Genomic DNA, 11,072 nt, shown 5'->3' on the forward strand with positions numbered 1-11,072 from the left:
GGGGTCTGTGTGAGCAAAAAGGGCAGGAGAAGGAGCCGCGGTGGCAGAGCTGGGGCCAGGAGCAGCCCCGGGCACAGCCGGGGACGAGCGGGATCAATCTCGGCACGGACGCTCCCTCATCCTGCCAAGTTCAGCTGGATTCATGGTCCAGCCGAGCCCAATTACCTTAATTTGTGGCATTAAGGAAAAATCCATAAGCATCAGGGAAGCGATGTGTGGTGGTTCCACCGGACTGGCCATGGAGCCGCCCGGGCTCTGCCTGTGCCCATCCTGGGGCACGGCACAGCAGGAAACCCTGGAGCTGTGGAGGCCTCCCAGAATGTTATTTTGTCGGGAAGAACCATTTTTGCCCACCCAGCCTGAAAGAAACCAGACCTGTGTCTCTCCCTGGTGTTGGCCTGGTTGTGGTTGGGGTCTTTGAAGGGTCAGGGTGCAGAGGGTGGCACAGAAACCGGGGGTGGGAATGGGATGCAGATGGCTGCCAGGGTTTCTGCTGTGGTTTGTAAGGCGTTGCATCTGCTCCGCTGCTGAAATCCTCTGTGCTGCCCGGGCCACATCCTGCTCTCCCCTGAGGATCCTGCTCCAGCCCGCAGATGGAAACGCCTCCAGGCACATCACATCCTTCTCCTCCTCTGGATATTGGGGGGCTTGCTGGCCCCCAGGAAAACCTGAGCGCTTTAAATATGTCTGTATGCACCAACCTGCCTCTGGAGCCCTGGAGCGAACAAAAGAGCTGTGGGAAGTGGCTGCAGCCTGTGAATGGATGTCAAGGAATAACACACGGATCTGTGCCACGGCAAAATCAAGCATCGTCCCTCCTTATCTGCAAAAGAGCCTGTGTTTTACATGAAAAAGCCTTTCTAATTAATAGGCCAGCCCCTCTTGAGCTCGATAAAAAATGGAGTCAAAAGGATTTGATTAACCCCTGCTCCGTGCCGGGCGCGTGCTCTGCCTGAGCCAGGCCTGCCCAGGGCTGATAACGGCTCCGTGTCCCGGGAATCCCGGCAGCATCCCGGTAGCCCCGGGCCTGAGCACCCTCAGAACCGCCCTGGGGGTGTCCTGAGCCCCCTCAGAGGGCTGGGATGCTCCAGAGCCAGCTTGTGCCACACCAGTTCCTTCTGAATATCCTCTGCTCCAGCCGGCGTTTTTTTCAGTGCTCAGACACATTTGACTAAACTAATACATATGTATACACCCCGGGACGTTCCCATCCAAACCAATGTAAATTACCTCTGACCAATGCGTTTTCCCAGGAAATCAATGCATTTTAACACTGGATAATATTTATGAAATTGAATTCTTTTTTTTTTTATTGAAGCTAATGCAATTCCCTTCTGTTTTATGCATTTTTATTAAACTAATGCATTTTAAATTAAACTGTTGTATATTAACTACAATGGCTGTGGGTACTTACAGTAAAGAAATATATGTTTGCTGAAATCAATACATATTCCAAACCTGGGAATTTCCAGTTAACAAGGCCATATCAAATATAACAAATGCATGTACCTGCTTAATTCGATGCTTATATACAACTGGCTGCTATATTTGTTTATTGGTAATGATTATTTTAAAGGGGGGAAGGATATTAAGGGTAGAAAGATAGATTCCTGCTGGGAGCTGCTGCTGGAAGCTGCCAGAGGTGGTCACCCCATCCCTGATGCTCGAATTGGGGAGTGTGGGGGTGACCCACGGGCTCTGGTGCTGGCTGCAATTCATCTCCTCTGGCACAGACTGGTTTCTGTGCCCTCCATCACATCCTTGCAGCTCAGTTCCCGTTGTGTGAATTTTGGGGACATCCTTCCCTTGCCCACTACATTCCCCACAGCTCCTTTCTACCAGCAGCATCCTCAGGAGATCTCAGAGGGTTTTACCCGTCTCCCCTCGGTGTTTAGAAGATTCCCACGTGTGGCAGTTCATTCCGGGCAGATTTGATGCCGCAGCTCTGCCTGACTCAGCTCCGTTTTCCCTTGGAAAGTTCCAGCACCGTGGTTATGGCCGGGAGGGTTTGCCCAGCTCGGGAATTTGGGCAAGAGCCGCCACCTGCCTGACAGAGCCGGGGATGGGGACGAGGACGGGCAATTCCTGAGTCCCAGGGTTGTGTCCTGCCCCGAGAACAGGATGCGGTCCTGGGGGGAGCCGCAGCACTGACAGGAAAGCCATAAATAGCCGCGTTATCCGCCGTGAGCGCGCCAGCGGCGCCGGGGCTGAGATAATTCGGGAGAAGCAATAAAAGAGGAAAATTAATTAAAGAGCGTGTGCTAATTGTAGGGGAAATGTGCATGCAATGAGTAGCCGAGGCAGAAAGGCGGCCGGTGGAGGATCCCGGGTACCTTCCCCGCACATCCCGGGGGGCAGCGAGGGCTGAGGCCGGGCACAGCTCAGCGATGTCGCGGGCAGCCAAGGGGTGCTGTCACCCCCCAGGGTGCCTCTCCCTGCACTCTTGTGTCCCCTTTGCTCCTTTCCGTCACCTCACTGTGACCGCTTGTGGCCCCCCGTGTCCCCCCGTGTCCCCGGCCCGGCCGGCGGGGACGCGCTGCAGCTCCCGCGGTGGCCGCCAGGTGGCGACGTTGTAGCGGGCGCTGTGCGGTCCCGGCGGGAGAGGGAGAGGAAAGAGATGGGAAAAGGGATTGGGAAAGGGATTGGGGAAAGGGATTGGGAAAGGGATGGGGAAAGGGATTGGGGAAAGGGATTGAGAAAGGGATGGGGAAAGGGATTGAGAAAGGGATGGGGAAAGGGATTGGGGAAAGGGATTGAGAAAGGGATTGGGGAAAGGGATTGGGGAAAGGGATTGGGGAAAGGGATTGGGGAAAGGGATTGGGGAAAGGGATTGAGAAAGGGATGGGGAAAGGGATGGGGAAAGGGATTGAGAAAGGGATTGGGGAAAGGGATTGGGGAAAGGGATTGGGAAAGGGATTGGGGAAAGGGATAGGAAAAGGGATTGGGGAAAGGGATTGGGAAAGGGATTGGGGAAAGGGATTGGGGAAAGGGATGGGGAAAGGGATTGGGGAAAGGGATTGGGGAAAGGGATGGGGAAAGGGATTGGGGAAAGGGATGGGGAAAGGGATTGGGGAAAGGGATTGGGGAAAGGGATGGGGAAAGGGATTGGGGAAAGGGATTGAGAAAGGGATTGGGGAAAGGGATTGGGGAAAGGGATTGGGAAAGGGATTGGGGAAAGGGATGGGAAAAGGGATTGGGGAAGGGATTGGGGAAGGGATGGGGAAAGGGATTGGGGAAAGGGATTGGGGAAAGGGATTGGGGAAAGGGATTGGGAAAGGGATGGGGAAAGGGATTGGGGAAAGGGATTGGGGAAAGGGATTGGGAAAGGGATTGGGAAAGGGATTGGGGAAAGGGATTGAGAAAGGGATTGGGGAAAGGGATTGGGGAAAGGGATTGGGAAAGGGATTGGGGAAAGGGATGGGGAAAGGGATGGGGAAAGGGATTGAGAAAGGGATTGGGGAAAGGGATTGGGGAAAGGGATTGGGAAAGGGATTGGGGAAAGGGATAGGAAAAGGGATTGGGGAAAGGGATTGGGAAAGGGATTGGGGAAAGGGATTGGGGAAAGGGATGGGGAAAGGGATTGGGGAAGGGATGGGGAAAGGGATTGGGGAAAGGGATTGGGGAAAGGGATTGGGGAAAGGGATTGGGAAAGGGATTGGGAAAGGGATTGGGGAAAGGGATTGGGAAAGGGATGGAGAAAGGGATTGGGGAAAGGAATTGGGGAAAAGGGATTGGGGAAAGGGATTGGGGAAAGGGATTGGGGAAAGGGATGGGGAAAGGGATTGGGGAAAGGGATTGAGAAAGGGATGGAGAAAGGGATGGAGAAAGGGATTGGGAAAGGGATGGGGAAAGGGATGGAAAAGGGATTGAGAAAGGGATTGGGGAAAGGGATTGGGGAAAGGGATTGGGGAAAGGGATTGGGGAAAGGGATGGGGAAAGGGATTGGGAAAGGGATTGGGGAAAGGGATTGGGGAAAGGGATTGGGGAAAGGGATTGGGGAAAGGGATTGGGAAAGGGATTGGGAAAGGGATGGGGAATGGGATTGGGAAAAGGGATTGGGAAAGGGATTGGGAAAGGGATTGGGGAAAGGGATTGGGGAAAGGGATTGGGAAAGGGATTGGGAAAGGGATTGGGAAAGGGATTGGGGAAAGGGATTGGGGAAAGGGATTGGGAAAGGGATTGGGGGAAAGGGATTGGGGAAAGGGATTGGGGAAAGGGATTGAGAAAGGGATGGGGAAAGGGATTGAGAAAGGGATTGGGGAAAGGGATTGAGAAAGGGATTGGGGAAAGGGATGGGGAAAGGGATTGGGGAAGGGGATGGGGAAAGGGATGGGGAAAGGGATGGGGAAAGGGATGGGGAAAGGGATGGGGGAAAGGGATTGGGAAAGGGATGGGGAAAGGGATTGGGGAAAGGGATTGGGGAAAGGGATTGGGGAAAGAGATGGGAGAAAGGGATTGGGGAAAGGGATGGGGGAAAGGGATTGGGAAAGGGGCTTCTGGGACCCCAGGACCAAACCCACTGGGGGACAGGTGACAGGGACTGCACAGGATGAGGACAGAGCTCTGCAGCCGCTGTCACGGCGTCCACAAGGGATGTGCCCAGGGCTGCAGCTGGGCAGAGCTCCTGGGCAGCCCCAGGGCCTCACACATCCCTGCTTATCTGATGGCACTGCTGTGCCATGGTGAGGCTCCTGGTGTCCCTCTGCCCATCCTTGGGACAAGGTGATGGAGCAAGCTCCCAGTCAGCACTGGGTCACCGTCAGCACCTCTCACTGCCAGCATCACCTCTGGGCTGCCTCATGGGGCCAGCTCACTGCACAAAGGAGTTACGTGGATCACAAACAGGCAGCAGGGCAGGAATAAATTAATGCCTGGAATGGGAGTGTGCTGAAATCCTTTTTTTTTTTTTTTTGTTTTTTTTTTTTTTGTTTTTTTTTTTTTGTTAAAGTACACAGAAAAGCCCCTTCCGTATTTTAATTAAAAGCCTTTCAGGAGAGGAGGCAAGGGGCTGCCATTTACAACGGGCTATTGTCAGGCACACAAAGCAAACGGGGCTGGAGACAAACTGATTTATTAACCTGCATCTCACAGCGTTCCCCAGGGCGGGGTGAGCCCTCTGTGGAGGGGGGTGGCAGCTCTGGGGTCCCCCTGGGGTGCTGCAGGGCCATGGGGCAGCCCCCAGGGGACACAGGGGACACGGCTGGTTTGTGCCACCCCGCAGCTCCCCGTCCCTCCAGGTGGCTCAGGGTGCAGCCCCTCTCCTCTTCCTCACTGCTCCCATTGATTTATTAATGATTTGGCCAAACAGGGACATTCCTCCTAAGCCCACAATTTAATTTGCTCACCAAAGATGCCAGGTTAGTTTTATTCCTGATTTATGAGCAGGCCCCTGCGTTCCCCGGGCAGCAGAGCAGGGCAGCGATTTATGGGGGTGAGATCAGCTTTGTGGGTGCAGGGAGAAGATCCCTGTCCTGGTGGTGTCCAACAGCAGATCCCAGGAGCTCCTGGAGCATGGACAGGCTGGGCAATCCCTGCTGCTGGCACGGGGAGGAACCAGCTGTGACCACTCATCCCACCTGGGCTCACTGACCCACCCATGAGCAAACCTCCCCTTCCTGAGGGAGGGATGGGACTGATTCCCACCTGGGATCTCCCCTTGCAGGGCCTCTGCTCCCACCCCCAGCTAATTACAGCCTCATTAAGGTGAAGCAGCTTCCTGGCACCACCAGCAGCCCCAATCTCAGTACAAATCTCAGTGACTCCCAGCGGTTTCCACTGCCTGATTTTTATGATTTGGGGGATGAGGGGATCTATTTATGGCACTTGGGTGGCCAGAGCAAAGTTGGAGGTTTTGGCCTGTGTGCCCCCAAGCAGGAGCAGCACCTGGGCATTCACACTTGGGGGTCTCAGCATTTGTAGAATTTGCTGTTGGTGCCACCAGTGTGTTGGGATTTCAGCTCTCCCAGCATTTTCATCTGGGGGTCCCCAGTTGCAGGCAATGTTTGCTGCAGGACCACAAGCAGGATTTGCCCCTTTTCCAGCCAGCTCTGAGGCAGGGAAGATGCTGGTGCAGGGCTCACAGGAGCATCCAGGCTCTCTCTCACACAAACTGCCTCCACTCCTGCAAATCTTCCTTTGAACTTTGATTTTCTGTTCACTTGCTCTTCTGCCTGAGGCGCTTTGCAATCGTGGGATTGTGAGCTGCTCTGAGTTTCTCTGAGTGGAAGAGATGAGAAGAACCAGATCATTTCCTGGCTGTTTGTGCTGCAGTGTGGGGCCAAGGTCACTTTGTGGGTCTGCCTCACCCTTTTGGACAATTTCCCACACCTGTCCCTGTAAGAATTTGGAAGCACCTGCAGGGCAGGGTGCGGTTTGAAGAGTGTCCCTTTTCTTCGGTGTCTTCTGAACTCAAACTCTGCTTTTTGGTGGAATCCCAAGGGCCCAGCAGCAGGGTGATACCTGGGCAGTGAGGGGCTGCTTCCTCCCCAGCTTTGTGCAGAGAGAGGCTCCAGCAATGCAAGATTTGCTGCAGCAAGGAGAGTGAAGGATTACAATGACCACTGCAGGAGCACTGGTGGGTTTGCTGGTGTCAATGCTGCCCCATCTCCCTCCAGCCCTTCTGGGAGCACAGGGATCCTCCCCAGCCCAGAGGAGACACTGCTGCATGCTTGGTTTTATAAAACAAGTCTATAAATTAAGACAGTATAAAGTCATAACAGCTCAGACGATTTATTAGACAATATGGAGAAAAGACAGATTTACATGGCTTGATACAAACAAAACACAACTCCAGCTCCAGAGCCGTCAAAAGCAGCCTGGTCATTTAGTCCAGCTGACTTTGGGAATGTCGTGGTGCTCAGTGAGAGCATCCAGGTGCCTGTTGAGCTCCTCCACTCGCTGCTTGTGGGGTTTTGATGCTTTCTTCAGGATCCGCTCCCTTTGCCGCTTCTCCTGCATCTTCTCGAAAGCTGCCTGTGCTGAGGTCTGCTTGTCCAGCCTGCACTTCTCCTCCTGCTGCTTCTTGCTGCTCATGATCTGCTCCAGCAGGATCTGGGCCTTTTTTGTCTTCTTCTTCTTCTTCCTCTTGCCAGCTCCCAGGGCTGTGCCACTGCCCTTGAGCCGCTGTGCCGCCTCGTAACCCGCTATGGACCCACAAAAACTGCCTGCAAACACAGAGCCCTCCAGCCAGGGCTGCGCTGGGAAATAACCCAGACCCTCTGGGATTCCTCTGGGGATCACTCGGGGTCCCCCTGGCAGCCTGCAGTAGGCTCACCCCTCCCAGGGCCTTTGGTTGGAAGGATGGAAGGCAGCCCTCTGTCCAGAATTGGCCCATCCTGGGCAAGGCAGGCTTGCTGATCCCACCCTTCTCGCCGACCAAAAAATGACTTAGAAGTCAGAGGAAGCTGGAAGTCCCAAAAGCTAACATAATTCACACGGGAATTACTGCATGCCACCTCTGACCATCATGGGATATGAACACGTGGGGGCCAACCCCGTGTCTGGATGGGCTGTTTGGGTCCAACCCGGCTGGCTGCGGACCCCAGCCCACACGATCTCACAAGGACAAAGGTAAAAGAGCAGAACTCGCTGTCCACGCGGGAACAACGCCGCACATTTATTCCCAAGGCGGGAAAGAGCGCGATGCCTGATGGCGGGAAACTTTTAACCCGGGGGAACGGGGGGCGGGGCTAGAGGAGCACAGCCAATGGAATAGCAGGGAGGCGGGGCGAGGGGCGGGGCCACCCGGGGAGAGACCACCACGCTGACAATTGCGGGGGGGTAAAGGGGGAGACCATGTGGCGATAGGATACAAATCATGTGAACAGCGCAAATTAGAGAGCACCCAGCGCAAATAACTAATTAACTATTTATTGCAATACAACAGAGGGGCAGCTCCGTGCTTGTCTGCTCAAAACTGAGCCGTGGCCACCGGGGCTGGGGTCCCTCCAGTACAAACGTGGCACGGCTCCGCTGGGAGGCTTCCCCAGGGAATTGGGAATTTATTCTCCAAACCCCTTGGATATTGGTGCGGCCAGTGCAACACACTGTGGGGCAAAGTGGTGTGGGAAATGTGAAGTTGTGGCGTTTTGGGTTTTATTTGTGGAGAAGCAGAGAGGGAATTTCTGGACAGGTGTTATGAGTGCGCAGACGCTGCTGGCTGGGCTCTGCTCCTCTGCTGAAGTTGGTTGGATTCTTCAGAGCCATTGAGAAATTTAAAAACACAGCTCTAAACCAACCTGAATTCGGTGTATTTGTGAATTTGGGGATTCGGTGTATTTGGGGATTTCTGGCTGCGGAACGCTGGGAGCGTGTTTGCTGTAGCCATTCCCAGCAGGTCAAAGGTGCGGGAAGGGTCAGACTGGGCGGATAAAAAACAAACAAACCTGGAAAAGTTTAACCGGCGGCTCCCGCCTGGCGGTTTTTCCAGCTAAAAACCTTAATTTAGCCTGGGAAAAAAAACCCATCACCGGGGGGGACAGAGACTGAGAGCCTCGGGGGGTGTCCAGCAGCGCCGGGGGCGATGCTCGGGGGTGGCCCCGGGGGGGACAGGGCTGGTCCAGGAGGGAGCCCCATCCCTGCTGCCCCCGGTGGGGACGGGCGGCCCCCGCTCCCTCCGCGCCACCGGGCTCCCCCAAGATGGCCGCCGAGGTGGGATCGATGGATGTGTCGATACCGGACACGGTTTGATGCCCGCCGGCTCCAGGTCGGTGGCGGCGGCGGGAGGGAGGGAGGGGATGGAGGGAGGGATGGGGGCGGCCGCCCGATCACTCCCCCACCCTCTCCCCGTCCCTCCCTCCGTCTCCCCCCGCGCCCGCCCCCCTCTCTCCCTCCGCCCGCCCTTCCCCATCGATAGGTATCAGAAATTGATCCCCGCCGCCGCTGCCGCCGCCGCTCTTTGTTCGGCGCCGCCCGCCCGGGAGCCTGGAGCGGAGCATGGAGCAGCGCTAGCGGCGATGGAGCCGCGATGGAGCCCCGGCCCCCGCCCCGCCGCCCCCGAGGTGACAGCAGGGCCGGGGGGCGGCCGCCGCTCCGCCCCGGCGGGAGGGAGGACGGGAGGGAGGGAGGAAGAGGAGGGAGGGAAGTTGCGCGGGATGAAGTTGCGGGGAGCGCGGCCCCCCCGCGCCGCCCCGCCAAGTTTGTGGCGGTGCCCGCCCGCCGAGCGGAGCCGCAGGTGCCCGCAGCGCGCCCGGCGCCGCCCGCAGCGGGGGCGGCTCGGTGCCCGCGTCCCCCGGGGCGGGCAGAGCCGCGCGGGTGCGGTGATGGGTGCGGGGATGGCGGAGCGGGGCTGCCCCGAGCCCCGCCGCCCTGCCATTGTTATCCGGGGCCGGTGCGCGGGGCCCGGCCGGCCCTGAGCGCCGGGAGCGCGGTCGGTACCGGGCGGCGCTGCTCGCAGCGGGGATGGATGCGGCGGGGGGGCGGCAGCTCCTTTGTGGCTCCGGGCAGGTCACGGCCGCCGTATCCCACCGTGGCACCCTCGGTCTGTGAAATTCCCGGTAAGTCCTTTGTTACCGTGCGCGGGGGAAGGTCGCCGGGGGCTGCTGACAGTTTGTGACCTTAAATACGCACCTTCAATAGGAGGTGGGTAATTAACACAATGGCTCTCCCAACATAATGGGATGAAAACCCAACCTGGAGCCGCTACGCGCATTTCCATGGATATTAAACGGGTTTATATCCCTGTAGGATATTCCGGAGTTTAAAATGCAGCGTGCTTGGGAGGGGAGTAAACAAATTGAAATGCGATTGATGGGGCTCCGGTAGTGGATCAACAGTTTCAGCATTTAATGCATTTTGGCTTTTAAGCAGATTACGTGCTGCGTCTGCGCTGCGCGACCCGAAAAGTAGCGCAGGTACCGCGGCCGGTGGGTTTGCCGTGCCTGCTCAGTCCTGGCATTGTGGCCGGGAAGGGATTACGGCTCTCAGCGCTTCGGATACAAAAGCGTTCCCCGCTAAATCGCGCTAATGACTTTTCCCGGGTGCGCGCAGAACCTTTTATTTAAATATAAATATTGGCAGCTACTTTGGGGGCGAACTTTGCCGGAGGGAGAGGTGGGCAGGGAGGTGGCGGCTCTCCCTTTTTCCTTCCTTATTTCCTCCCTTTCTTATTTCCTTCCTCCCTTCCTCCCTTCCCCGCCGTTCCGCCTGGCCGGTGCCTGTGCCCGGGTGCGGAGATGGAGAGGGAGCGCTGGGGATTGACTTCTGTCCAGGCAGCAGGATCGCGTTGGGAAAGGTGACCTTGTGCCAGCTTGGCCTAATGCCCTCCATTAAGAAAAAAAAATTAAAAAAAAAAAAAAAAAAAAAAAAAAAAACAAGAGGGGAAAAGAAAAAAAAAAAAAAAAAAAGGAAGGCAAGCAAACAATTTATAATTCTTCCATCAAGTTATAATTCTTCTTCCAAGAGCTTTTTCCCTTTTTTTTTTTTTTCCTCCTTCCTTTTTAATGGATGTGTCTGAAGCAGCTCTGGTGGCCTGGGGCTGGCCGGGAATGGCAGAGTTGTTTGAGCCGCCCTGATGAATGGTGGGCATATGGAAAACGCAGGGATAATGTGGCGCTCGGCAGCGCTCGGATCGAAACGGCGCTGAGCCCTTTTACGGCGGAGAGGCGCGGAAATGAGGAGAGATAAAATTCTATCAAAGATAATGCCAGGCGTATTTCACCGGGTTATGAGATTGGTTTATTGTGTACATTACTAATGCGGTATTTTTTTACAGCTTTTCTCGCGTGCGATAGGCAGAGCGGGATTCGTACCTTCGTGGGGTTTTTGGGGTTTAATTTGCTTGGGGTTTATCGCGTTCTGCTTGGCACGGTGTGGATTTATGGGATGCTGCTGCTCTAATCCAACCCGTTCTGCCTTAAAAACGGCAAAAAAAAAAAAAAAAAAAAAAACAACGGGCAAGAGTTTTGAGCTGCTGATTTGGGGTAATAAATACAACGGGCGGGCGAGAGCGATTAGAGCCATCTTTTATAAATGTCTTCACATCTCATTATGCAGATGAGCTCCGGCTACACGGCTCCGAGCCTTTGGTTCTCGTCAAATAAAATGTTCTTGGGTTGATTTCCCGCAATGCAAAC

General features: G+C 55.5%; 1 protein-coding gene across 1 annotated transcript; it reads right to left on the reverse strand.

Moving 5' to 3' along the window:
* Window positions 1-6,771: 6,771 nt before the first annotated feature.
* On the reverse strand, window positions 6,772-8,848 carry LOC132081591 (uncharacterized). Its single transcript, XM_059485417.1, has 3 exons — window positions 8,675-8,848; window positions 8,238-8,359; window positions 6,772-7,228 (listed from the first exon to the last, which is right to left on the reverse strand). The coding sequence occupies exons 1-3, from the start codon at window positions 8,846-8,848 to the stop codon at window positions 6,820-6,822; spliced, it is 705 nt and encodes a 234-aa protein (XP_059341400.1). The 3' UTR covers window positions 6,772-6,819.
* Window positions 8,849-11,072: the final 2,224 nt, after the last annotated feature.

Source organism: Ammospiza nelsoni, chromosome 18, assembly GCF_027579445.1.
Source record: "Ammospiza nelsoni isolate bAmmNel1 chromosome 18, bAmmNel1.pri, whole genome shotgun sequence".
In the NCBI taxonomy this organism is placed as follows: domain Eukaryota; kingdom Metazoa; phylum Chordata; class Aves; order Passeriformes; family Passerellidae; genus Ammospiza; species Ammospiza nelsoni.